Source organism: Danio rerio, chromosome 8 (assembly GCF_049306965.1).
Source record: "Danio rerio strain Tuebingen ecotype United States chromosome 8, GRCz12tu, whole genome shotgun sequence".
In the NCBI taxonomy this organism is placed as follows: Eukaryota; Metazoa; Chordata; class Actinopteri; order Cypriniformes; family Danionidae; genus Danio; species Danio rerio.
Window position 1 is genome coordinate 26,443,407 of NC_133183.1, and position 26,955 is coordinate 26,470,361.

At 35.4% G+C, this 26,955-nt stretch overlaps 3 protein-coding genes across 7 annotated transcripts in view; 1 reads left to right on the forward strand and 2 right to left on the reverse strand.

The window, feature by feature from the left end:
• Window positions 1-26,955, forward strand: part of LOC137496355 (uncharacterized) — a 27,588-nt gene continuing 633 nt past the window's right edge. Inside the window, exons 1-21 of one of the 5 annotated variants that reach the window (XM_073910384.1) lie at window positions 203-365; window positions 1,863-1,928; window positions 2,566-2,671; window positions 3,316-3,396; window positions 4,479-4,601; window positions 5,461-5,584; window positions 14,756-14,916; window positions 14,992-15,119; window positions 17,799-17,817; window positions 17,946-18,062; window positions 18,299-18,375; window positions 18,482-19,978; window positions 20,106-20,225; window positions 20,309-20,451; window positions 20,607-20,746; window positions 22,101-22,175; window positions 22,374-22,460; window positions 24,099-24,180; window positions 24,364-24,429; window positions 25,005-25,171; window positions 25,272-25,406. In XM_073910384.1, coding sequence (XP_073766485.1) covers window positions 339-365; window positions 1,863-1,928; window positions 2,566-2,671; window positions 3,316-3,396; window positions 4,479-4,601; window positions 5,461-5,584; window positions 14,756-14,916; window positions 14,992-15,119; window positions 17,799-17,817; window positions 17,946-17,962 — 852 coding nt within the window. In that variant the 5' untranslated portion in view covers window positions 203-338 and the 3' untranslated portion in view covers window positions 17,963-18,062; window positions 18,299-18,375; window positions 18,482-19,978; ... (7 more) ...; window positions 25,005-25,171; window positions 25,272-25,406. The other 4 variants (XM_073910388.1, XM_073910387.1, XM_073910386.1 and 1 more) reach the window with 4 other exon arrangements.
• On the reverse strand, window positions 7,038-10,103 carry LOC101883541 (serine/threonine-protein kinase pim-1). Its single transcript, XM_009304026.5, has 7 exons — window positions 9,825-10,103; window positions 8,936-9,304; window positions 8,561-8,655; window positions 8,331-8,381; window positions 7,823-8,195; window positions 7,357-7,530; window positions 7,038-7,250 (listed from the first exon to the last, which is right to left on the reverse strand). The coding sequence occupies exons 1-7, from the start codon at window positions 10,000-10,002 to the stop codon at window positions 7,153-7,155; spliced, it is 1,338 nt and encodes a 445-aa protein (XP_009302301.2). The 5' UTR covers window positions 10,003-10,103; the 3' UTR covers window positions 7,038-7,152.
• Window positions 25,174-26,955, reverse strand: part of LOC110438804 (serine/threonine-protein kinase pim-1) — a 4,308-nt gene continuing 2,526 nt past the window's right edge. Inside the window, exons 3-7 of the mRNA XM_021478556.3 lie at window positions 26,687-26,781; window positions 26,457-26,507; window positions 25,949-26,321; window positions 25,483-25,656; window positions 25,174-25,385 (exon numbers count right to left, since the gene is read on the reverse strand). Of these exons, the coding sequence (XP_021334231.2) occupies window positions 25,288-25,385; window positions 25,483-25,656; window positions 25,949-26,321; window positions 26,457-26,507; window positions 26,687-26,781 (791 nt within the window). The 3' untranslated portion in view covers window positions 25,174-25,287. The remainder of the gene's footprint in view (window positions 25,386-25,482; window positions 25,657-25,948; window positions 26,322-26,456; window positions 26,508-26,686; window positions 26,782-26,955) is intronic.

Below are 26,955 nucleotides of genomic sequence, written 5' to 3' on the forward strand. Positions count from 1 at the left end.
ATTTGCAGGCGGGTCAAATGGTCATCAGCCCAGAGAGATTACAGCAAGCGTTGGGTCAGAAACACATCATTGTGGCTCAGGATCAAAGTCTTTCTGACTTTCTCATTTACAGCCTGTATTTAATGTTGGGTGGTTATGGAAAATCACAAAGAAGAGTATTACATTTGATCTTGTATCTAATGCAAGGTGGTTTAGATTTTATAAAGTGGTAAATGTATAAATGTAATATAAACTCAGGTTTTAGAGGCATGTTTTTGACAAAATGCTTCTTTTCTTAGAAGGAGGCAACATATATTCAGCAGATCACAACAGTAGATGGACAGACCGTACAGCACTTAATGACCAGAGACAACCAGGTCACTGAGGTATGACTCAATTAATAAAGCTTTTTTCAGACAAGCAGTAATCACACACTCTAAAGTTTGGTTTTGAAGAGATTTTTATTTTGAACTACGTTTACTAAAATATATAAAATAATAAGTGATTTTTTCCTGCCCTAGTTTTAAGGTTTTAAACCTTTTTGTCTAAAGATTTTGCAGACAAATGAGAAAAAATTAGTGGTTTGAAGGATAGTGGAAAGTATAAAGATTTCAAATAATAATTTCTTAGTATTTTGGTGCTAAACTATGATCTTTAAATATAGTTATGAACATGTTATCAAATGATTCTTGTTTTAAATATGTCTGATAAGATTCTAAAGTCTATTATCTATTGTTACACTGAATTATATTTTAGTTTGTGTCTCCTCTTAATCATTGTAAAAAGTATGACAGTCATTACACTGCAAAAAAGTCCAAATTAAGTGAGTTTCCCCCTAAAGTATGTAAAATAATATAAAGAAAGCTTATTTCTCTTTTTCACTTTCATATTTTGTTTTAATAAAAAACTGCCTTAATGTTGACATCTTTGACAAGACTATATTTCTTACTTCTTGTTATGATTTTATGATGTTTAAAATGAATGCTATAACATTTAGGTGGGACAAATGTAATGTGTGTGACAGATTAAGGATGAGGCAGGAATTGATTCAGAATTTAAGCATTTTACTCAATGGTTTAAGCAAAAGATGTAACAATAATAATGGAAAAAGAAATATACATTTACAAAATTCTCTGAGTACACAATGAATGTAAGCCAAATCAAAGCCAAATCAAAGAAATTAACAAAACAAAACAATCCTTAAATCTAACGTCTAAACTTTGCGTCAAAAATAAATAATGAAAATAGAATCGATAACTTCATTCACGACACCCGATCTAAACTAATTAAACTACAAAACTCTAAACTACACGGGGCAAAACTCAAACTAATCCTAACTAAATCAATCTAAACTAAAACAAACCTAACAAAAAGGTCATAAGGCTCAGTTTAGAATCACACAACAAGCATCAAAGCATTTACTCAAACCCAGCGAAGTTTAACAAGTAAACTTGAATTACCACAGTGAATAATAAAAAAGATAATAAATCACCTAATAACCTAAGCATGGCATAAATGCAAAAACGTGGCACCCAAAAGTACGCCGAGGCAGAGCGCACACCACACACTGGCTCATCCAGGGATTGGTGGATCTGGCACTGTCATAACAATGATGGTCAGTTACCTAAACCAGAAAGAAACCTAATAGTGGAGTGAGAAGCTGAGAGAGAGTGGTAAGGAAAATAAAAACGCAAAACTAACCTCCAAAACAATATATACAACAACTTACTCCCTTACAATATAACAACTCTTACTCCCAACCACTTTACTTAGTTTTTTTTCCCAAACTCTGGATAACTTAGAGAACTTAGAGACCCCACTTGTATGGTCTGTTGGATGTTATGTTTCATCATTAGGACTGAAACCCTGACTTTTAATTGCAGATGGGGGACGGGCAAATCCCTCACATTCAGTATGAACATGATGGGACGTTTCTACAGGAACAACAGGTTGAGTTCAGAGCCAATACAAGCACAATTATTTACTTTGTTCACGTTGTAATTGCTGTAATTCAAATGTGACATGATTTCTTATAGGTACTTGAACTGTTTGTGTTTACTTAGCATTAACATTAAAACCAATGCATGATGTATGTCTTAACTAAATCAGAAACTTTTATTGTTTTGTTTTTTTTCTTGTCTTTTTCCATTTTGAACATTTATTTACATAACAATGGCATTTTGAGAGGCCTGAAAACACAAATCTTCGAAAATTGGTTTTGGAAGACCAAATTTTTGAAAATGCTACAGATTTAAATAAAAATTTTGGCTTTGTAGATTACATGGCATGTAAGTGTAGATTACAGATTACCTCACAATAAAACAAAACTATAAACAACATATGTTTGCATGCACATAGTGTATTTTATAAAGAGAAATTGCCAACTACTGGCCTGACGTGAATAGTACAGCATTTTTCGGCCTTTTTCACAAACTCATCTGAATGGGGACGACAGTTTTGACAAAGCTGTCCTGTATTCATTACATTTTAAAAGACAAAAAGGAAAACAAATTCTGTTTGTAGTACATATTTTTTGTTTAAATGTTCCCTGGTGTCAGTGTAAATCTCCTCTGTGTTGTGTGTCAGATTGCTCTGTCTCAGGATGGACAGATCCAGTATGTCCCCATCACCACTGAACAGCAGGTTGTGGCCCCTGAAGATCTGGAAGCAGTCGCTCATTCAGCGGTCACTGGTATGACCTTTCACCTTTTACCTTTACTTAAAATGCAAAAAACAGAACTATTTACTACAAGCTTTCATGGCTGCATGAGACTGTAAATAAATGACTTTGTGATATTTAGTTTTTCTGTGATGTTTGGATATTGTGATATGAATACCATTTAACCAGATGACTTAAATAGCTTTATTTAGAAAGAATTGTTCATTTTATCATGATTGAGATGTTTTGTTCATGAAGTGGAGTGTATCCACATCAAATATATTAAACAATTTAAAAGCATAGAAAAATACAATAGCGCAAATATTAAAATACAAATAAACTGAGCTGTATTGTTTTGTTGGGAGTCTAACAGAATTCAGCACCCAAAAAATGACTTTTCAGCTTGTTCAAACGACTTTAAAATGAGTTAAAACAGCACCACTTTTGGGGACAACTTAATTGTTTTATGTTTAATTCACTTAATTTCATAAGAATAATTACGTTAACTTGTTTTCTGTTGGGAAAACATAAAGGAATTGTGAGGAAGCCAGCATTTTTTACAGTAAGGTACAGAAATTGATATCATACAAATGATTAAATACAAATGCTACAAATCGCTTACAATTCAATTTTTTTTACTCTTATTATGATTAAATTTGCTCAATGTGTGTGTTTAGCTATTGCAGATGCAGCAATGACCCGGTTTACACTGAAGCCACACCTGAACAACTGGAACAACTGCAAGAGCAGGGCATCCAGTATGATGTCATCACTTTTATTGAGGAGTAGAAACACGACACACACATTATTTATTAACAACATCAACACACACACACGGACAGACAGAAGAATATCTGAAGCTCATCTCAGCTCCAAATGAGCATCACAAACTGCGCTGATCATAAGTAACACAAACTTCTTCCACAATCATCAGTCATTTATAAGGTGAATGTACAGTTAGATCCTCTCAAAATATGATTTATGCCTTTGTAAATATTGAAAGAAATGTATCTTTAGCCTTGAAAAAGAAATAAGTATAGAGAATCCTGTATTTAAGAAGAATAATGGACATGTCTCTGTGGATGCTGCTTTAATGACAGTCTGTATATAACGTTAGGCTGGAGGATTGACGTCATATTGCTATGAAACAGTTCCTAGCTGTAGCTAAAATTCTTACAAAGAAGGTTTTGATCATTTGCTGTTTCATTTTTAGCTTCTTCAGTTTTACAGATATGTCTTTCTTTAAACATGGCTACAGACCGGAACTTTAAATGCAAACCAAATAAGTCAAAGCCTCTTTATCTGATTCTAACACTGATTTTCTTGCATTAGTTGTGCTATAATATTGTACAATTCTGGTTTTACAAAGCTGTTGTCTGCTGCATATGATTTAATAATATTTATACTCGTGTACATATTGATTTTTGTTCCTATTCAGTGTCTTATGCATGTATTTTAAGTTGCGTCTGAAAGTTCAGATCAGTTTTTATCTTTGGTTTGTTTTGTACATTCACTACCAAGAATCCATCAAACTTTTATAAATGATGCTCTATTTTAAAGCTACTAAGACAAAGACATCTGAACTTCACTATTCAGCTAGGGTCATCTACAATTATACCTTTAATTCATTCAGAAGTCTTGATGCTCAGCTGTCCTTCAGTGGTCACATAACCTGCATGATTGTGCAAGCTTTGTTTTCTTTACACAAAATTAGAAGGATCAGACACTTTGTAACAGAGCAGGCTGTGAACTTCTTGTCCAAGCACTTGTGATTTGTATATTAGTCTACTGCAATGTTCTCCAGGCTGAACTTCCATCATCTGCTGTGAAACCTCTTTAGATGATCTAAAATGCTGCAGCTCGTCTGGTCTGAGCTCTATTTATCCCAATAGAGTCCTCTACACACATCAATATCACAGGAGGATTGAGCTGGTTTTCTTTCTTCTTGTTCCACTGACGCATGGTGAGTTTGAATGTTTTTTTCATTTGTTTTTTGGATAATCGTAGTGTAAATCCTGCCATTACATTGAAGCAACTTCTTGGATTGTGTGTGTTTATGTTTTGTAATGTAAAACCAGGGCTGTATTCTATTTCAGCTACATTTAATTCATTATTCATACATTTAGTTAATAATAATACGACACATACAGTGATAATTTAATCAGCAATAGAATATGGGGTCTATTTTCTCAGTCTTTAGATGATTTTTTAATGCTCAGTAATAGTTTTTCCAGCTTGAATCCAACTGAAAGATTCAAATGTTTTGTTCTTCAGGGAGAATTACTTTAACATTGCTTTTATCCTTTTATAATCATCTTTGGTGGTTTTGAAGTATTTTGCTGTGCTGTAATCAGTGGAATGATGACACGGTGGCTCAGTGGGTAGCACTTTCACCTCACAGCAAGAAGATTGCTGGTTCAAGCCCCCAGCTGGATTAGTTGGCATTTCTGTGTGAAGTTTGCATGTTCTCCCCGTGTTCATGTGGGTTTCCTCCGGGTGCTCCGGTTTCCCCCAGAGTCAAAGGACAATTCAATTGGTGAATTGAATAAGCTAAATTAGCAGTAGTGAATGTGTGTGAATGCAAGAGTGTATAGGTGTGTACCAGTGCTTGGTTGCAGCTAGAAGAGCATCCGCTGTGTAAAACATACTGTATGCTGTATAAGTTGGCGGTTCATTCTGCTGTGGCGACTCCTGATTAACAAAGGTACTAAGCCGAAAAGAAAACGAGTGAATGAAAAAATCTGTGGATATTGTGTTTAATAATGAGTTTGTGACTAAAAATAATAAATAGAAATGTTAAAACGTTTGTTTTTCTCTAACAGCCTCAAGAGACGTCAGCGGAGTAAAATCAGCTGCTCTTTTACCAAAATCCACCATCAAACCTGCAGTCCGGAGCTCTTCTCCATCTACAGCCAGTGTTTCAGACGAACCAGCTGATCAATCCAGGTAAATCAAATCACAAATATGACCACACTTCATCCATTTTACAACTCCAAATCATTATAGAGATTAATCTGTCTGTGAAAACCAAAACATGAAGCAGTGATGGTTGAGCACATCTCACACACTAGCTGCTGTTTAAAATGCTCTGATGTTTAGAAATTGAATTGATAATCTCTAAATTATTTATCAATCTGACAAACATCTTAAACAAAGATTAGATTTACTTGTACCTCAGTTTGGTAGAAGGTTGAATAAAGTTCACCACCAGCCTTACAGAAAATGTGGACTATTAGAGATGAAAATGAAGCTGATTTTCTTTTTTCTAGGGCATTATTAAAGAATGGGGTAACACTTTATATTGATGGTCCATTTGAGTATTAGTAGACTGTCTGCTTAATATCTGTTGATAATATAATCAGCTTGATATGCTCCTTTGACAGAGATTTAACTGACTAAAAGAAACTTTGCTAGTACATGTCAACTTACACTAACCCTAACCCAAACCCAACAGTCTTATAATCTAATGACAAAACTTAAATGAACCATCAAAATAAATGTTACCTCTTCTTCTTCATCTTCTTCTTCTTCTTCTTCCTATAAAACCTGTTGCTTTTAACATAGTTGGAGATGTTGTAAGCAGGGGCGTAGCAACCGTGGGGGACGGGGCATACGTCCCCCTCACTTTTAGAGACAGACCATTTAGAAACAGGTGATTAAGAATGCAAACTTTTGAATTCCATACAGTTGTCACTCCCGTTTCCCAAAACACATTACTATAAATAGACTGTTCAACCCTTTACATTATTACTTTCTTACAACATCTTCCTATAGAACTCGTTGCTTTTAGCATAGTTGGAGATGTTGTAAGAAATTAATAACGTAAAGGGTTGAACAGTCTATTTGTTTAGCAAACGCTGGACATTCGTGTAGTAAACATGTTTTTGGAGGCGTATAAAATAATGTGGATGATTCAGACTTCTGAACACTGGATAAACCTCAGTGTGTCTGCACAAACTACACTATCAGAATTGACTTTAAAGAAATACCACTGAATATTTTGTTTGAGAAGCACAATTGTCATGAGGGCGGTGAATACTCAATGACCTTAATAAAACTGGGTGCTCTTATTGTGAAAATGCAGATGTTTTGTATTGAATGTCACATTCTCATGTTACGATGTTTCTCTTTTAAAACATTTCTAAAAACAGCTCTGATTTCACTGTAAAACATTGGACATATGTATGATTTGCTGATGTCTCAGTGACTGATATGTTTAGGTTTTGGGTCAGGTAAAGGGCAGCGCTGGACTGTATTCTTTAAAAGTGTAGTTCTAAAAATGCGCCTTAATGACGCCAGTGGCAACTGCAGTGTGTGTTATAAATGACTGGATGCTGTTCAAACCTCATGACAGATTTTTGTCACTGGGACTAGATCACAATATAAGCCACATCACAAGTGAGTTCAAAAATATATATTTTTATTAGAGAAATACACAAAAACAACTGTAACAATAAAGAAGTGAATAATACAATAACAAGACACTATATATTAACAGCAAAGGTGTCAACTGGCTACTCCAGCATGAACCAGTCGTGGTAAGGCATCTGTCCTAGAAGAATTCTGTGCTCTGGAATCTGCTGCAGACAAGCCCACATCAGATCACAGCATTCTGTGAAAAACAAAAGGAGAGGTGAGATTATTATTATTATTATTATTATTATTATTATTATTATTAGTAAACTGTTTTTTAACTTGTTCTTTGATGAACATCTCACCTTGAGAGAGGGTAAATTTGGACCAGTCATGCTCCAGGTAGTACAGGTCATACGTCGTTGGGAAATCTCCATGCAGCAATGTGAAGAGAAGAACCCCAAGAGAATAGACAGTTGCTGGTTTGGCATGGTAACATCCTCTTTTGTAAAACTCTGGCGGCATGTACGCTTCTGTGCCTGGAGGAGAGACATTTAGTTAAATCTCTGTGTCAGCATCATGTTGATAAATATACCAGATGGGTTTCAGGTGTGCTAATTACTGAGCTTTTAAACCGTATATTAATAATGCTTATGTACATTCATAACTAGTGTTGTCAAAAGTATCGATACTGACACTCATCACAGTCATATTTGCTGAGCATGTGAACACCAATGGCCAATCAGTGGTGTTTAACAGCGTTCAATTGGACATTTTTAAAATGTCAGTCCCAAAGTCGATACTTTTGACAACCCTATTTAAAACACCTACCAGAAAAGGTGGAGTATGCTGATTCCATCATGTAATCTCCGCAGCCGAAGTCAATCAGTTTGACCTCCAGTGTGTTTGGGTTTACAAGCAGGTTTTGCAGCTTAATGTCTCTGTGGAATACTTCCCGGTAGCAGCAAACATTGGCAGCATGAACAGCTTGGCCCATGATAGTTTGTGCCGTTTGCTCGGTGAGGACGCCTCCGTTGAGTTGCAGGAATGCCTCCAGGTCCATACTTGGCGTAGGCCGCTCCATGACCATGACATAATGGTCTTTGAAGACCTGCCAGTCAAGGAGCTGAATTATATTGGCACACCTGGAGCCACTGCTGGCCATACTTGCCAAGGTGATCTCTAGAGGTGGCTGGTCATGAGACTGAAAACAAAATAATGATGTTGGTTTTCAAACAAGGATTTTTAACCACAGCCTGTTGTCTAATATTAAATATAAGACATTTTGAGTTGAACACAGTGACTGAGAAGAGAAAAACAGAAAGTGTAGTGTACTTACAGAGCAGAGATCTCGCATACGTGGTGTCATCTGGGCAAATTTAACAGCCACCTGTTTAAAGAAATAAGCGAACAATTAACATGTGCATCCAGATCATTTCATTCAAATCCTGAACAGAGGTTTCATCAATTTGAATTCTCAGAAATGTCAAAACAATGAAAGCATGTTTCTGATGATGTTCTTTAAATAGTGAACTTCATCAAAGAATTTGAGTCTACAGAAATGAATACCTGCAGACCATCCTGTATGCGGATCCCCTCAAAAACGGAGCCGAAACCTCCTTCACCGAGCTGCTTTCCCAGATTGTAGCGGGAGCTGATGTCATCTGTTAAAAAAGAAGAACATTTAGCTGACTGGACACAAAATCTTATTAAATTATAAACCAAACAAAACACAGTTTACAACAAATAAGACTTTCTCCCTAAGAAAAAAGATTATAGGAAATGAAGGAAGTGAAAACTTCTTTACTCTGTTAAAAATAATTTGGGAAATATTTGAAAATGGAAAAAAATCACAGGAGGGCGAATAATTTTGACTTCAACTGTATAATTTTAAAATGTTTGATAAGCCTAAACAAATGTTATGAATTCTAGCAATAAACTTACTATTGTCCAAACAGGTCTCATCATCTGCTGTAAGACTCAGTGCAGAATCATCAGCGGAGTCATCTTGTAAGACCTTCTGATTCAGTGAAGACTCCGAGTCTTCATCCAGTGCAGAGTCAATGTCAACCTGCACAGAGTCTCCGCTGAACGCTTCAAAGATGCCGTCTGTTGAGAACTGCTGGCTTACTGGAGATTCAAAGCTGTTCACTTCAGATTTCACAGTGGAGTCCAAGTCTTCTTCTGCTGGAGCATCAGGAATTGAAGGTTGGAGAACCTCCAGCTCCAGATTGTTCACAGCAGTGTGAAAGAATTTCGAGCTACTGATCGGCTCGTCCTGTAGGTCATGGATCTCCAGTACAGGGAGCGGATCTAAAGAGGGGAAGGAATATCATTAAGATGATTCTGTAACTCTTTTGACTAGATATTTGAAGTTAATTTGCAAAGACATCACTCAATGTATTTTATTATAATCTTGCAGTTTTTCTGTATTGAAGTGATAATTAGCAATAAAAAAGTATGTTTAAACTATATATCTAAAGGCATAAATACAATTAATTATGAATTTCTTCTTTTAAACACAAAAATAGACCTATTCTGAAGAATATTCCTGAAATCAGCAGCCATTAAACTTCACTGTAGGAATCAAAATACTGGAAGTCAATGGCTGAATTCAGTATTTGTGTTCAACACAAGAAAGCACCTGAAACAGGTTTTAGGAGTGAATTATGACAGAATATTCACGTTTATGTGAACTGTCCCTTTTAAGAAACTACCTAAAATTCTTAAATGTTTCTAGTCAGTTTTATTTCTTATCTTTAAACAGCTACTCTGACATGTTCGGTGTGTTTTAGCATTGTTTTAGTAATTAAAATTCATAAACCTAATTTACCATCAACAGTAGCTCTTCTGGGGAAACAGGCTTGGAAGAGGGGCGGGTCATCGGTTATCGGATGACGGTGGTTTTCTGTCATGTTGCCGGTGGATGCGAGTGGCTCACGGGGTGGTTCGTGTGCACGCTTGATACCGAACGCTTTCTTTAAACGGGAAATTAACTTTGAAAAGGCCATTTTATCACCGTTGTGTGGAATCGCAGTAAATACTGAACTACTAGTCGTCGAAAGAAGCAATGAGGGTTTCTGCTTGATTCAGTCAGCGTTAATTAGCCACTGATGATGTCAGAGTTACGTGGTTCCATTTGGAACGCGAAAGAACATTTTCAAAACACGCGGGGACTTTTTAAAACACAATAACTCAAACAACTAATGTTGGCTAATTTGCCTTAAAGTGCCCACACATCCACGTTATACACACACACACTAGGTCAGAATTATTATCCCCCCTTTTTCTTTTCAGTTTAGTCCCATTATTAATCTTAGTCGACACAGCAGATTGAACCACCAACTTTTCCAGCATATGTTTTACACAGCAGATGCTCTTCCTGCTGCAAGCCACCTCTGGGAAACCTTTTAATTTTTTCTCTATTAAATATTTCCAAAATTACATTTAAGAGAGCAATGAAATTTTCACAGTATGTCTGATATTTTTCTTCTGCAGTTTTATTATTTATTGAGTATAGTATAAATATTACTTATTATTAAGTCTTATTTGTTTTGGCTAGAATAAAAGCAGTTTTTATAAAAAATAAAAAATAAATAAAAACATTTTAACGTCATATTATTAGCCCATTTAAGCTTTTTTTTTTTTCCAATGGTCCACAGAACAAACCATCATTATACAATAACTTGCCTAATTACCCTAACCTGCCTAGTTACCCTAACTAACCTAGTTAAGCCTTTAAATGTCATTTTAAGCTGTTTAGAAGTGTCTTGAAAAATGTCCAGTCAAATATTATTTACTGTGATTATGGCAAAGATAAAATAAGTCTTTCACGATGTAATTTCTCATTTTAATAATAGTTTTAAAGGATATCTGTGTGGTATTTAGTGACTCATTATGTTTTTAATTTAAATGAACTAATTTAGTAATGTTTGTATGTAACTGGACTTGAAAAAAATTTTTTATCTAAAACTTCTTCTCAATTAACATTAGTGACAACATTAGAAAACCATAGATAAGAGCTGACAGTTACTTACAGCCATTTATTTATTACCATCCTGGGTTTTGCTTTCATTTGCAAATTACTACCAAAATGTAGCACTTAATATTTAGTTAGTTTCTGTCATTTGAAAGTAATTGTTTACAGTATTGCAATATTTCCGTCTCTATTGTAATGTTACACTACTTTTGCATTGAATCTGAGCTCATTTTCGATATCATGGGTATGACCTATTATCTAGACTGTATATCAGTGGTTCCTAACTGTTTAGAGTGGCATACTCCTAACATCCTTCTCCATTCTCTTTTCCGCTCAGACTGCAGTCTCTTCATTTAAGCACAATATTTGCAATTTAAATAAACATTTTCTGTGAATTCTTTACCTTTATGAATTCTTCTTTTTTTACATGAATAATGTTAAAATAAAGTATAAAGAAAAATATACAACTATAGTCAAAATTATGTTTTCCATGCATTAACTGAGCCCGCCAGTAGGTGGCAGTAAAGCCATGTTTTAAGTGAATAAGACATTTATTCAGTAACAAAGCAACGGTTGCATTTATGAACAGGTCAATGAATCGACTCTCACAATTCATTTCAACCACAGATTCATTCACCAAAATAACCCACTCTAGCCGAAGAAACCACTGGACCGATGTGAATGCTACCAGGTTGGAATAATGATTAATATTCTTGTAGATTGAAGATTTTGTTGACATTAGGTTTTATAGAGTTACAAAAAGGTAAAAAATTGTTTTAACTGCGAACTGAACTGATTTTGTGTGAACATGCTACATGCTAACACTGTCATGGCATCCAACAACTGCAACCAGCAGCAGGGCATCCAGCATGACGTTTAGTGTTTACTGTTGAGTAACCACGACACACACATTATCAACACACACACACACAGAGACAGACGGAACATCAGAAACTTATCTCAGCTCCAAATTAACATCACAAACTGCCATGAGAAGTAACACAGACTTCTTCCAGAATCATCAGTCATTTATAATTTTTTGTAAGTTTCATTTATAGCCTTTGTAAATAGTGAAAGAAATTTATCTTTGTGTTCCTACAATGTTTAGCCTTGTAAAGGTAAAATAAATATGTATAGAGAAAACTGTATTTAAGAAGAATAATGGACATGTCTCTGTGGATGCTGCTTTAATGACAGTCTGTATATAACGGTAGGCTGGAGGATTGACGTCATATTGCTATGAAACAGTTCCTAGCTGTAGCTAAAATGCTTATAAAGAAGGTTTTGATCATTTGCTGTTTCATCTTTAGCTTCTTTAGTTTTACAGATGTCTTTCTTTAAACATGGCTACAAACAGGAACTTTAAATGCAAACCAAAGAAATCAAAGCCTCTTTATCTGAATCTAACACTGATTTTCTTGCATTAGTTGTGCTATAATATTGTACAATTCTGGTTTTACAAAGCTGTTGTCTGCTGCATATGATCAGTGGTGGAAAGAGTACAGAAATATCATACTTAAGTAAAAGTACCATGACTTGCCTATAAATTTAGTGCAAGTAGAGTAAAATTATCTGTTGTTAATATTACTTAAAGTATCAGCCCTTTCTAAAGTACTCGAGAGTAGTAAGTATTACGCTGTAAAAAGCTGATGCATTGGCAACCATAATTCAATGTCCAGTCAGCGTCTAAAGACATTTTGATGTACAATAATGATGTCAAGTGACGTTGATATTTGGTTGATTTTAGGTTATGTTATAAAAGCATCAAGCCAATATCTTAAACCAACATCACGTTGATGTCAAATACTGACCAAAATCCAACATCTGATAGCTGTCATTGTGGTAACGTCCACACAACCTCAAGCTGTAACATCTTTAGACGTTGATTTTAGGTTGGACATCCGATTTTCATTTCCAAACAAAATGCAGCGTCTCCTTGACATTGGAAGACAACGTCAGTCTGATGTCGTGTTGAGGTCTTGTGCCTGCTGGGTGTTTAAGGCCATTTCGGTCATCATACAGTAAACACCCATGATCTTCTCATCAGTGACATGCATCTAAACAGTCTCTGGGTCATTGAGTATAAAGATTTTGGACAATTTTAATGCTTGCAAACAGTTTGCTGCAATTATAAATCGCCCATGTCTTGAGGTAGATCTTTATGTTGCGATTTACTTTCTGTGTGCGATTTAACTGGACAGGAATCTCAAGACTGATTTTTCCTATTCCCATAGACAAGACAAAATAAAGTAGTGACTACAGGTTAAAGTAGTGGAGTAAAAGCACCGATACAGCACTGAAAATGTACTCAAGGCAACACACATTTTTAAAACTACTAAGTAAATTACAATTTCTGAGAAAATGTCCTCAATTACAGCAGTTTAAGTATTTGTAGTGTTACTTTACACCACTGCTTCTCACTACACAAAGTCTGTCTTGAATAAAAAGGAAATCACTTTAAACATTATTAACACATAATAATAATAATAATATCAAAATCACTTTAGACAGTATTAACACATCATTATAATATCAACACAAACAGGACAACAGTTGTTTACTATCATCAAGTCCTTCAGTTCCACTCGAGGTCTCCATGATCCATGCCCTGGTTTGGTGGCTCCTGAAAATAGAATTATAAAAAGTCGGTGACCTGATGACCTGAACATTCTTATATTAAGCAATGTGTTTACTTTATTCAGTAGTCAAAATCATTTCACAGGTAAAAACTGATTCAAATAATCAAATTAATAAAGCAACGATAATAAGGATGATGAGAAAACACTGATCCTTGTTTAATTCATGCTAGAAACATACTAGTAACAATTCATGCTAGAATCTTGCTAACAACTCATGCTGGACTGTCTTGTTTCAGTCTTTAAATGGTTAAATTGTTGACTGCAAGGATCTTCAACATTCTTTTTGTCATCTTGACACTTTTTCAAACTAAATAATCTACTTTTAACAGGCTTTTTCAAGCCACTATAAAGTTTGCCCTCAACCTTTATCATGTCTTTGGGAGGAAACCTATGCCTACAATAAGGGGAACATACAAACTCCACACAGAAATGTAAACTGGCCCAGTCGGAACTCGAACCAGCCAACCTCTTGCTGTGAGGCGACAGTGCTAACCACTGAGCTACCGTGCCACCTGGAGATCATATCTTCTTCAATGGTACAAAGTTGGGGTGTAATGCTGCACAAGAATGATGCTTTGGTTGGGTTTAGCTTCTTTGGCTCTCAGTTTTGTGTCACAGTTTGATTTGATTCTGATTCACAAGTTCTAATTTGTATTCTTGATTGAATTCTTCAGTGTGTTAAATGAAAATATATAAAGCTAGAAGTTCCACACGCTGTTGTTGAAAGAACACTGTATTTGTTCAGTGGTACAGTGGTGTTCAGTGGTATTGCTGCTTATTAAACTGAAATACACATTCATAAAATGTTTGACATTTTTTTTATTAATATCAGCTCCATTGTTTTCTCCGTTTTAAAGCACACAGTTCTTCTTGAGTCTATATCTAGGGCTTGCGAAAATACCTTTGGGCACTTTGTAGAGGCTTTTTAGATCCAAATTCGTCTGTTGTAGTGACCTCCAATCAGTTCCCAATAGATTAAAACAAATTCCCTCTTATGTTTATTTTTCCAGAAGCCATCTCACTTACAAATACACCAAATCAGCACTAAATAGTTACGAAATAAAAGGCACAACTGGATTATGCTGATTTTAAATTTCCAGCAGTACTGATGCCTACAGGCTTTTTTTTTGGTTCTCGTTCTGGAAGTGCTGTCTCACATGCTGACGGTCCAGGCCAAAGGAAACATGGACGGGGAAGTCCTCGAAAATCTGAAAGCAAAGCTGGAGCAGTGGTTGAGGTCAAGAAGGAGGAGCAGCCTGAAGAGGAAAAAGATGACGTTGTTGATGCAGGCGTTCTTGATGATCAAGGTCAGTGGAGTGCAGATTATATTCTATATATTTCATCATTTCCTATATTTGAATGTATTTTAATTGTACACACAGGTGACAGTGATTATAAACCAGCTGATGAGGAGGCCAGATCAAGACTGACTGTCAGGCACTTCACTCCTTTTCCCTCCTGCTCTTCATCATCTCCCGCATCTACCTCACAGAAATGTCCTCGCAGGATGGTGGGACCTCCTCGCATATGTCTTTCAGATTCAGGCTAGGGTTAGTCTAGCTTTTTGGGTCACAGAGGTAAAATAAGTGAAGTTTTACAAACTAATTTCAAAAGGAGTGGGATATTATTAGCTGCTTTTCCACTATCATGCCAAACTGTTCTAAGAACACTTCGGTACGGTTACGGTTGTTTCTCGCTAGTCATCAGACATCCTCAATAAACTACAGTACATTTAATATAAAATAATGATCCAGGTCTAAACGATACAGTTTGAAAACGGTTTTAAAATCATAGAGCAGTCTCTGGCAGAGAAGTGAATAACTCATCACATTCTTACGAAGATATTTTATTCATTAAAGTTATTATTTTATTGACTTGAATACAGACCTACTTCGCCTGCCTGAATGTGAGTTTATTGCACGCAGCGCTGTATTTCACAGCACAAAACTCGCTCTGACTGGGAGAGAACTACCAGCGACTACATGCGCTGCTGAAAGACTTTTTTTTCCTCCTGCGCATCTAATAAAGCGAATAAAGACACGCTTAGCATTGTCAATGTCCAAATTCTACAACAACATCGCTATATCCATGGAATATGAACTTGCAGACTTATTTAACGAGGAAATAATTGCTCTTTTTAATTTAAAGCCACGACAGCTTGTTATTTTAATACCGGCGAGACCACCTGAAGGACGGCGTGTTGTAATGTCGGCCGTCCAAAAGACTTTGCTTGAAAGTTTTACGGAGGGGCACTGTAACTGTCCAAGGTACTGTTGTATGATTTATATTGTAGCCTATATATGCACTAATAAACAAGTCAAAAGAATGAATGAATTAAATAAATATGGATTCTTAAATGTCAGTATTGCTTTTAGTCATAAAATATCAATATGTTTTGACATGTTTTATAAAAATAAAATAAGCATTTTTCATCATTTCAGCTATAGGCAATTATATGATTCAGTTATACATAAGTTATATGACATTTATGGAGCGTGTAACATGTTTCTGTGTTTTTGTTTTTTTTTATTCTCTGTGATCTTTAATAGCTATGCAAATATTTTTTAAAACGTCAAGCAATAATTTGCCTACAACTTTTTAGTTAATTATGAACACAAAAATAATTATAATAATAAAAATAAAATGATCAAAATAAAAAGGTAAAAGAGCAGCATTTTGCTAAATATAATAGTCCTTTATATGCTTTAAATGCTGCAATATATGTGTTGTTTCATATTCGTTTATTATTTCACTTGCTGCATTCATTATTTAATGTTTGAATACGGAAACAAATAACAGCCATCACTTAAATGGTTATATTTTACCATCAAAATGTAGTATATTTTATATCATTAGCAACTTTTAATATAAAAATACTGCATAATATAATTGATTGTTAAAAATGAAATAATTTAAGTGCTATAATTTTATTATTGAAAGTTTTGCTCACTTTTGACAAGGCCTGTCCAAAATGATATTTCTGCCACTACACAAATGCTCTATTATTGTTGCCTTATCATTGTTTATTTTTCTGAATGAACAAATGAATTGAACAAAGGGAGCCGTTTACGTTTACGTATGCGTTTTGTGTAATGTTTTAAAGAGCTTTGTTGTAGGAAATGAAACCTTATCCGTGCTGTCTGGCCTCGTTTTGCACAGTTCTACTTATAGAACGCTTCAGCAAGATAGTGGAAAAGCGGCTATTGACAGCCGGTCCCTATCAGTAATCATAATCCTGCCAATCGTATTATTCCAAATTTAACATAAATATCCAGCTTAGCTTTACTCCCTAGATTCGCTTTGGAAGACCCAACCCATTCATCCCTTCTCCCACCTCCTCAATTCTAGGATCGGGCAACACGGTGGCTCAGTGGCTAGCCATGCTACCTGACAGCATGAAGGTCGCTGGTTCAAGTCCTAGCTGGGCCAGTCGGCATTTCTGGGCAGCATTTACATGTTCTCCCTGTGTTTGCGTTGGTTTCCTCCAGGTACTCCGGTTTCCTCCCACAGTCAAAGACATGTTACGCAATTGAATTAAATAATAGTAACAGTCAAAGGCACTTAATACCAAGCTTCTCTAATTGAGTATGCACTGGTGTGTATATTTCCCAAATGATGTTTAACAGAGAAAGGAAATTTTCACAGCATGTCTAATAATAATATTTCTTCTGGAGAAAGTCTTATTTGTTTTATTTCGGCTAGAATAAAAACAGTTTTAATTTTTTAAAGAACATTTTAAGGTCAAAATTATTAGCCCCTGTAAGCTATATTTTTTTCAGATAGTCTATAGAACAAACCATCATTATACAATAACTTGCCTAATTACCCTAACCTGCCTTGTTAAACTAATTAACCTAGTTAAGCCTTTAAATGTCACTTTAAGCTGTTTAGAAGTGTCTTGAAAAATATGTAGTCAAATATTATGTTCTGTCATCATGGCAAAGATTAAATAAATCAGTTATTAGAAATGAGTTATTAAAACTATTATGTTTAGAAATGTGATGAAAAACTCTTCTCTCTGTTAAACAGAAATTGGGAATAAAAATAAACAGCGGGGCTAATAATTCTGACTTCAACTGTGTGTGTATATATATTTATATATAAAATTAAATAAAATGTCTGCATGTTATTACAAAACATATTCATAAAATTCACACCTGATTACAGTGTTCTTGTTTCTTCTTTTTAGAAGCCGAAAGATAGATGTGGTAAGATTCAAGATGCAGAAATAATATTTAAAAATTTATTTTATTGACATGATATATTACTAACTCTGAACAGTCTGATGGGGTCAGAGTTTTTCATGCGAGAACAGTCTTGTTTCAACCCTTCACAGGTTTCCAAAGTGTCTGAGTTTCCATGTCCCATCTGCAGTCGAGTATACCCCATGCAGAAACGCCTGACACAACACATGAAGACACACAGCACAGAGAAACCACACATGTGTGACAAGGTAACGCTTTTGAATGCTGCAAATAAACTCTGGAGGGAAAAAAGCTGAGTTCATAAGACATGTTCAATTCCACCGAATGCCTGTTTTGTTATCTTTGGTTTAATGAGGATTCAGTCCCTTCAATATAATAGTAATTGTTGAAGGAAGTGATTCTCTGTAGAGCAGCTCTGACACAGTCAGGAAACACTGCTTTTCATTTACTATGTTAACACTAGTGTAAATGTGTTGCTTTGCAGTTTGGGAAATCCTTCAAGAAGCGGTACACTTTCAAAATGCATCTTCTCACACACAAAGAAAACAGTGGCAACAGCCTGTAAGTGAGATGTCTGGACAAGTATATATGTTTGTTTCTCTATAAAAATGTTTACTTGTTTGATGAACAGTCATAGTATCTCTTTCTATCTGTGATCCTTTGTCAGGTTTAAGTGTGAGTTCTGCGAGTTCTTGTCCTGAAATGACAAGAAGCATTTGCTCAATCATCAGCTGTCCCACACCGACGACAAACCTTTCAAATGTGAAGAGTGCAAGTATTCAACAAGCAAAGAAGACTTCCTGGTGTTTAACATCGCCATTAAACACACCGGAGAGTGATGTTTTTAATTATTAGGACTGTTTATACTTCAGATAGGGCTGGACGATTAATAGCAGACAATAATTTGTGCATTTTCTCAGTAAAGCTGGTTCTAATAAACATCCAGCACATGCGTTCAGATGCAGTAGCTTTTACTACACACTACACTGAGTTATTGTACACTGATAAGCTATGCAAAACTCTGATTAGATTTAATCTATTGATAATGACAAAGAAATAATCATTCTGTGATAATGACAGCTGCATCACTTCTCAAACTTTGTGTAATAAAGGCTGCACTTGAAATTACGGCATTACAGACCATTTAGGGCAGTGTTTCTTAACCACGTCCCTGGAGGACCACCAGCTCTGCACATTTTCCAAATCTTCCTAAACAAACACACCTGAGTCAGATCATCAGCTCTTTAGCAGAGACTGAAAGACCTGTAATGGATGTGACAAATAAGACATCCAAAACATGCAGTGTTGGTGGTCCTCCAGGAACGTGGTTGAGAAACACTGATTTAAAGGTATGTAAACAACCTATTTAAGGTCCTAACCTATTTCATGTTTTGCATGTTAAATTTCTGTAGCTTCAGAGAATTCAAAATAGTACAATATTCTGTTTATTCAACAAGCGCTAGTGGTATTTCCTGGGTTTCTTTATGGGCATTTGGGGTTTCTGTGAGAGCGCCCTCTGGCTTTTGGCAGAGATTTACTATAGATCACACCATGCCTCCCTGACAAGATATGCATGAGAATGTATGATTTGCTCAATCGAGTTTGCAATTTTTCATTACCAATAATGAAACAGGGCTGTTCAATATTTGATTCTGATTGGCTAATGAACATTTTGAGGTCTGCAATTAATTTTTATGGAAGCAAACAGCTAAAGAAGTTCCAGGCAGGCACTATGCTGAATGATTTCAATTGTTTCATAGACCACAAATGGCAGAAATCTCATCACAGTAAAACTATAGGCTTTAGGTGTGGTAACTGTAGTACAAGTGGGATAAATGACTCTGATCTATTGAAGTTGCAGTACTTTTCTAACAATTCAATGCCTGTCAACAATTATGCCTTAGTTAAATTGGTGGAATGTTTTCTGATCATGTCTGTTTGTCTTTACCCAGGTAAAAAGCCCTTTTGTGCCACTTCACAATGCAACACAGGAAGAACTCATTTATAATAACTGAGACTTATTATGAAGTGAAACACTCTTCGACCCCAGACGCTGGGGTTGTGCCGATAGTCGATGCCATCTTCCATCGCAGATGGCCGACAAACTTCACGGTGCTGAGCTGGCATCGGGATCCATCGCCTCGCCCCGCATTTATATTGATATGTAACTTATTGTGTAACTTATTATTTGCATATCTATCCCTATGAGGAAAAGATTTTTCAGATTTCAGAAAATAATACCCTCTCTGAATGTAGCTATAGAGACAGGATCCTTAAATTATTTGTTTCAGACACTCTGAGAAAAGATTCAGAATCTGTTGCAAATGGGTGTAAATCATTTGACTTGCAAAACAAAATGAAGGAACTTTAATATAACATTGTGTTTAAAAAAGCGCACAGACTGACAAAACGTAAGTGTAGGTGAAGTAGCTTTGTATTAAAGTCTCTGCCTGTGTATAATAAATATAAATGTGTATATATATTTTTATCCTAGACTCACATGGCCTTGCATGCATATTTGAGGCCTCATAAATGCACCAGCTGCAGTTTTGCCTCTAAAAACATGAAAGACCTGCGACGTCACATGATGATACACACCAACGAGAAGTCTTACTCCTGCCAGGTGTGCGGCCAAAGGTGAGCAACTGAGAAAGAATCATTCAAATAAATTAGCAAATCTTAGAATTTGTACTGTTTACATTATTAATACAGACACAATCATAAATGTTTCCCCAAATTAAACAAAGAAACACATTGCCCCTCATATTGAAACTCTCATAAATAATTTTTAGGTTCAACCGTAACGGACATCTGAAGTTTCACATGGAGAGGCTTCACACTTAGGAGCTGTCTCCCCGTAAAGCTCGCTCCGTCCCCTCACGGCAGACCATCATCATCAACAGCGATGAAGAAACTTTAGCCACACTGCAGAGTAAGTCCTGGAATGAATATAATTGAGTGGAGGAACTATGACGTCAATTTTTATGCAAAAATCCTGAAGCGAGTTCCGGTTCCCTTGTCCCAAAGTCAATGGGTTTTTTAAAATGTGATTTTGGTTAAATCGCTTAAATAAGGTTTGTTGCTACCACAAACTCAAGATACTTTCACACTTTATTTTACGACACAAAACACATCAGATACATCCCACTTATGATTTTATTTGTTTATCAGAGACATTATACGTCTTCGAGCTGAACTGGTCTGGAATGCAACCCGCTTTAAATTTACAGCTTGTGTTGGACATTTGGATTTGTCTGTTATTTGGTGGAAGTGTTTTCATAAATCATATTTTATATAGGTTGTTGTATTTTTTCTTATTGGGCCTTCATATTGTGTGTAGATAATGACTAGTAGGGACCATTATGACAGATTCATTTGTTTCATCAGGGTTAGAGTATCATTTATTTAAATAAAGCTATTTAATAAAGATTCTGCTTACCATAGGACACTGTCTCTTCCCTGCTTTCAGTAATACAAAGTTGTGAATAAATTTGTAAAATATATATAAATATTCACTATCTAATGATTTTTTGTCTTTTTTCTTCATCTGAACAAATGTTTAATTATAAATGCAATATTTACACTCCTCCTGAAACTCATTTATACTCACCTTAGAACGTATATCATATGTGACTGTATGGGCTGCTTTTCTCAGTACTTCATAACAAAAAAGAATATTGATGTTCTCTATCCATGACCACATTTGCAGCGGTTTAATAGACTTTTTGATAGACCTCATTTCTGTCGTCTATAAAAAAGAATATGGGATTTGTAATTGACAGTCATAGCTAGGTTTTCACTACGGTTAATGGGCTATGTGCACGCAGGCAATACTCTTATTTAAACATGTCTTATGATAAGAAAATATAGGCACATTTCTAAAACAGTACAGTACATGTTTGAAAACGTATACACCAACTGTAAAGCAAAACAAATGTATTTCTCATTGAGAAACTATCCAAAAGGCATGTACTGTAGGTCTGTATAATGTCGTGATATGTATAATGTCGTAATATGTCGTGTGAGGATTATCCTGTTGGACAAAACGTGTAAGTGTAATGAACTGTGTTTGAACACAGAGCTAATTATTTGCAATCTTCGAGAAGTCTATGGGAAAATCTTATGGGGATTTTATTGAAGGAACCAGTTTTATGCTAGCAGCCGATTGGCCTACAAGGTGACACATAGTTCCTCCACTCTATTACTGTAGTCACACAGCCCTGGTCTGTTTATTAGACACATCTTGTTACTTTGTTTCATTATATTTCTTCTTTTGTGATTTATAGATTTGCAGGCGGGTCAAACGGTCATCAGCCCAGAGAGGTTACAGCAAGCGTTGGGTCAGGAACACACCATTGTGGGTCTGGATCAAAGTCTTTCTGACTTTCTCATTCACAGCCTGTATTTAATGTTGGGTGGTTATGGAAAATCACAAAGAAGAGTATTACATTTGAGATTGTATCTAATGCAAGGTGGTTTAGATTTTATAAAGTGGTAAATGTATAAATGTAATATAAATTCAGGTTTTAAAGGCATGTTTTTGACAAAACGCTTCTTAGGAGGAGGCAGCATATATTCAGCAGATCACAACAGTAGATGGACAGACCATACTGCACTTAATGACTGGAGACAACCAGGTCACTGAGGTAAGACTCATTTATTAAAGCTGTTTTCAAATAAACAGTAAACACACATTTAACAGTTTGGTTTTGAACAGATTTTTTATTTGAACTACATTTAGTAAAATATATAAAATAATAAGTGATTTTTTTTCCTGCCCTAGTTTTAAGGTTTTAAACCTTTTTGTTTAAACACTTTTGCAGACAAAGTAGCAAAATTTAGTAGTTTGAAGAATAGTGGAAAGTATAAAAATTTCAAATAATAATTTATTAGTATTTTGGTGCTAAACTATGATATTAAAATAGAGTTTACGAACATGTTATCAAATGATTCTTGTTTTAAATATGTCTGATAAGATTCTTAGGTCTATTATCTGTTGTTACACTGAATTATATTTTAGTTTGTGTCTTCTCATAATCATTGTAAAAAGTTTGACAGTCTACAAAAAAGTTAGGTTTAAGTGATTTTCTCCTAAAAACACGCAAAATAATATAAAAACAAGCTTATTTTGCTTTTGCACTTTCATATTTTGTTTTAATGAAAAGCTGCCTTAATGTTGACATCTTTTTGTGAAAACAAGACTATATTTTTTTCTTGTTGTTGTGAGTTTATGATGTTTAAAAGGAATGCTGTAACATTAAGGTGAGACACATGTAATGTGTGCGACAGATTAAGGATGAGGCAGGAATTGATTCAGAATTTAAGCATTTTACTCAATGGTTTAAACAAAAGATGTAACAATAATAGTAGAAAAAGAAATAAACATTTACAATATTGTCTTTAAACGAAAACAACAATGATAAGCCAAATTAAAGAAATTAACAAAACAAAACAATCCTTAAATCTAATGTCTAAACTAGGCGACAAAAATAAATAATGAAAATAAAATCTATATCTTCAGTCACGACACCCGATGTAAACTAATTAAACTACAAACTCAAAACTACACAGGGGGCGAAACTCAAACTAATCCTAAAAAAATCAATCTAAACTAAAACAAACCTTACAAGAAGGTCATAAGGTTCAGTTTAGAATCACACAACAACCATCAAAGCCTTTACTCAAACCCAGCAAAGTTTAACAAGTAAACTCGAATTACCACAGTAAATAACAAATAATAATAAAAATAATAAATCATCTAATAGCCTAAGCATGACAGAAAATGCAACAGCGTGGCACCCAAAGGTATGCCGAGGCAGAGCGCACACCAAACACTGATCTTTAGCAGCTTTAAATCTCCGCGACTCATCCGGGGATTCGTTGATCTGGCACCATCATAATAATGATGGACGGTTAACTGAACCTATAAGAAAACTAAGAGTGGAGCGAGAAGCTGAGAGAGAAGGGTGAGGAAAATAAATACACAAAAGTAACATCCAAAACAATATATAGTTTTAATGAATCTTACTCCCAACCACTTTACTTTGTTTTGTTTTTTCCCAATCTTTTAATTACTTAGAGACCAAGAAGAAAGTTTTGCAGTGTATGTTTGATTAGGGATGAAGTATACAGGACATATTTTAATATATGATAAAAAACTAAAGCTAAATCACACTTATAGTTTTGACTCTTGAAAATAACACCAGTAAGCGCCTTAAGCCTCATATTTCCTTGTGTTAAATGGCAAAATTAAATTTACTGCCTCTTCCACTCCCTTTTCTCAGGTCCAGTATATCATCTCTCAGGATGTAGTTCAGCATTTGCTCCCAAGAGAGTATGTGCTGGTATCATGGGAAACACATTCAGGTTAGTCTTTGTGCTTTACATCATTCATAACCCAAGAGTCCAGAACTCCTCATGGTTTTTAAAGAACAGTTCACTGATGGCTCATCTGATCTGTAACTGCAACCCAAGAAGCATTTTTAGCTTTTTATGGTCTGTTGGATGCTTTTTCATCATCATGACTAAAACCCTGACTTTGAATTGCAGATGGGGGACTGGCAAATCACTCACATTCAGTATGAACATGATGGGATGTTTCTACAGGAACAACAGGTTGAGTTCAGAGCCAATACTGGCACACTTGTTTACTTTGTTCATGTTGTAATTACTGTAATTCAAATGTAACATGATTACTTATAAATACTTGAACTGTTTGTGTTTACTTAACATTAACAGTAAAACCAATGCATGATGTATGTCTTAACTAAATCAGAAACTTTTATTGTTTTGTTTTGTTAAACATTTTGAGAGGCCTGAAAACAAACCTTTGAAAATTGGTTTGAAAGACCAAGTTTTTGAAAATGCTACAGATTTAAATTAAAATGTTTTCTTTGTAGATTACATGGCATGTAAGTGTAGATTACAGATTACTTAACAATACAACAAAACTATAAACATCATATGTTTGCAGGCACATAGTGTATTTTATAAAGAGAAATTGCCAACTACTGGCCTGACATAAATAGTACAGCATTTTTCGGCCTTTTCACAGACTCATCTGAATGTCACATTCTCATGTTACGATGTTTGTATTTTAAAACATTTCTAAAAACAGTTCTGAATTCACAGTAAAATATTGGAATTTTATATGGATGATTTGCTGATGTCGCAGTGACTGATATGTTTAGGCTTTGGGTCAGCGCTGGACTGTATTCTTTAAAAGTGTAGTTCTAAAAGTGTGCCTTAATGACGCCAGTGGCAACTGCAGTGTGTGTTATAAATGACTGGATGCTGTTCAAACCTCATGCCAGATTTTTGTCACTGGGACTAGATCACAATATAAGCCACATCACAAGTGAGTTCAAAAATATATATTTTTATTAGAGACATACACAAAAACAACTGTAACAATAAAGAAGTGAATAATACAATAACAAGACACTATATATTAACAGCAAAGGTGTCAACTGGCTACTCCAGCATGAACCAGTCGTGGTAAGGCATCTGTCCTAGAAGAATTCTGTGCTCTGGAATCTGCTGCAGACAAGCCCACATCAGATCACAGCATTCTGTGAAAAACAAAAGGAGAGGTGAGATTATTATTATTATTATTATTATTATTATTAATAAACTGATTTTCAACTTGTTCTTTGATGAACATCTCACCTTGAGAGAGGGTAAATTTGGACCAGTCATGCTCCAGGTAGTACAGGTCATACGTCGTTGGGAAATCTCCATGCAGCAATGTGAAGAGAAGAACCCCAAGAGAATAGACAGTTGCTGGTTTGGCATGGTAACATCCTCTTTTGTAAAACTCTGGCGGCATGTACGCTTCTGTGCCTGGAGGAGAGACATTTAGTTAAATCTCTGTGTCAGCATCATGTTGATATATATACCAGATGGGTTTCAGGTGTGCTAATTACTGAGCTTTTAAACCGTATATTAATAATGCTTATGTACATTCATAACTAGTGTTGTCAAAAGTATCGATACTGACACTCATCACAGTCATATTTGCTGAGCATGTGAACACCAATGGCCAATCAGTGGTGTTTAACAGCGTTCAATTGGACATTTTTAAAATGTCAGTCCCAAAGTCGATACTTTTGACAACCCTATTTATAACACCTACCAGAAAAGGTGGAGTATGCTGATTCCATCATGTAATCTCCGCAGCCGAAGTCAATCAGTTTGACCTCCAGTGTGTTTGGGTTTACAAGCAGGTTTTGCAGCTTAATGTCTCTGTGGAATACTTCCCGGTAGCAGCAAACATTGGCAGCATGAACAGCTTGGCCCATGATAGTTTGTGCCGTTTGCTCGGTGAGGACGCCTCCGTTGAGTTGCAGGAATGCCTCCAGGTCCATACTTGGCGTAGGCCGCTCCATGACCATGACATAATGGTCTTTGAAGACCTGCCAGTCTAGGAGCTGAATTATATTGGCACACCTGGAGCCACTGCTGGCCATACTTGCCAAGGTGATCTCTAGAGGTGGCTGGTCATGAGACTGAAAACAAAATAATAATGTTGGTTTTCAAACATGGATTTTTAACCACAGCCTGTTGTCTAATATTAAATATAAGACATTTTGAGTTGAACACAGTGACTGAGAAGAGAAAAACAGAAAGTGTAGTGTACTTACAGAGCAGAGATCTTGCATACGTGGTGTCATTTGGGCAAATTTAACAGCCACCTGTTTAAAGAAATAAGCGAACAATTAACATGTGCATCCAGATCATTTCATTCAAATCCTGAACAGAGGTTTCATCAATTTGAATTCTCAGAAAAGTCAAAACAATGAAAGCATGTTTCTGATGATGTTCTTTAAATAGTGAACTTCATCAAAGAATTTGAGTCTACAGAAATGAATACCTGCAGACCATCCTGTATGCGGATCCCCTCAAAAACAGAGCCGAAACCTCCTTCACCGAGCTGCTTTCCCAGATTGTAGCGGGAGCTGATGTCATCTGTTAAAAAAGAAGAACATTTAGCTGACTGGACACAAAATCTTATTCAATTATAAACCAAATAAAAGAGTTTACAACAAATAAGACTTTCTCCATAAGAAAAAAATATTATAGGAAATGAAGGAAGTGAAAACTTCTTTACTCTGTTAAAAATAATTTGGGAAATATTTGAAA

What these genes read in the sequence shown, in the direction of transcription:
- LOC101883541 (XM_009304026.5), bottom strand. Translation starts at nt 10,002, where the DNA reads ATGGCCTTTTCAAAGTTAATTTCCCGTTTAAAGAAAGCGTTCGGTATC. An exon ending in GCATACAGGATGGTCTGCAG is followed by an intron (nt 8,382 to 8,560) that starts GTATTCATTTCT and finishes TTCTTTAAACAG; the next exon opens with GTGGCTGTTAAATTTGCCCA. An exon ending in CAAATTTACCCTCTCTCAAG is followed by an intron (nt 7,251 to 7,356) that starts GTGAGATGTTCA and finishes TGTTTTTCACAG; the next exon opens with AATGCTGTGATCTGATGTGG.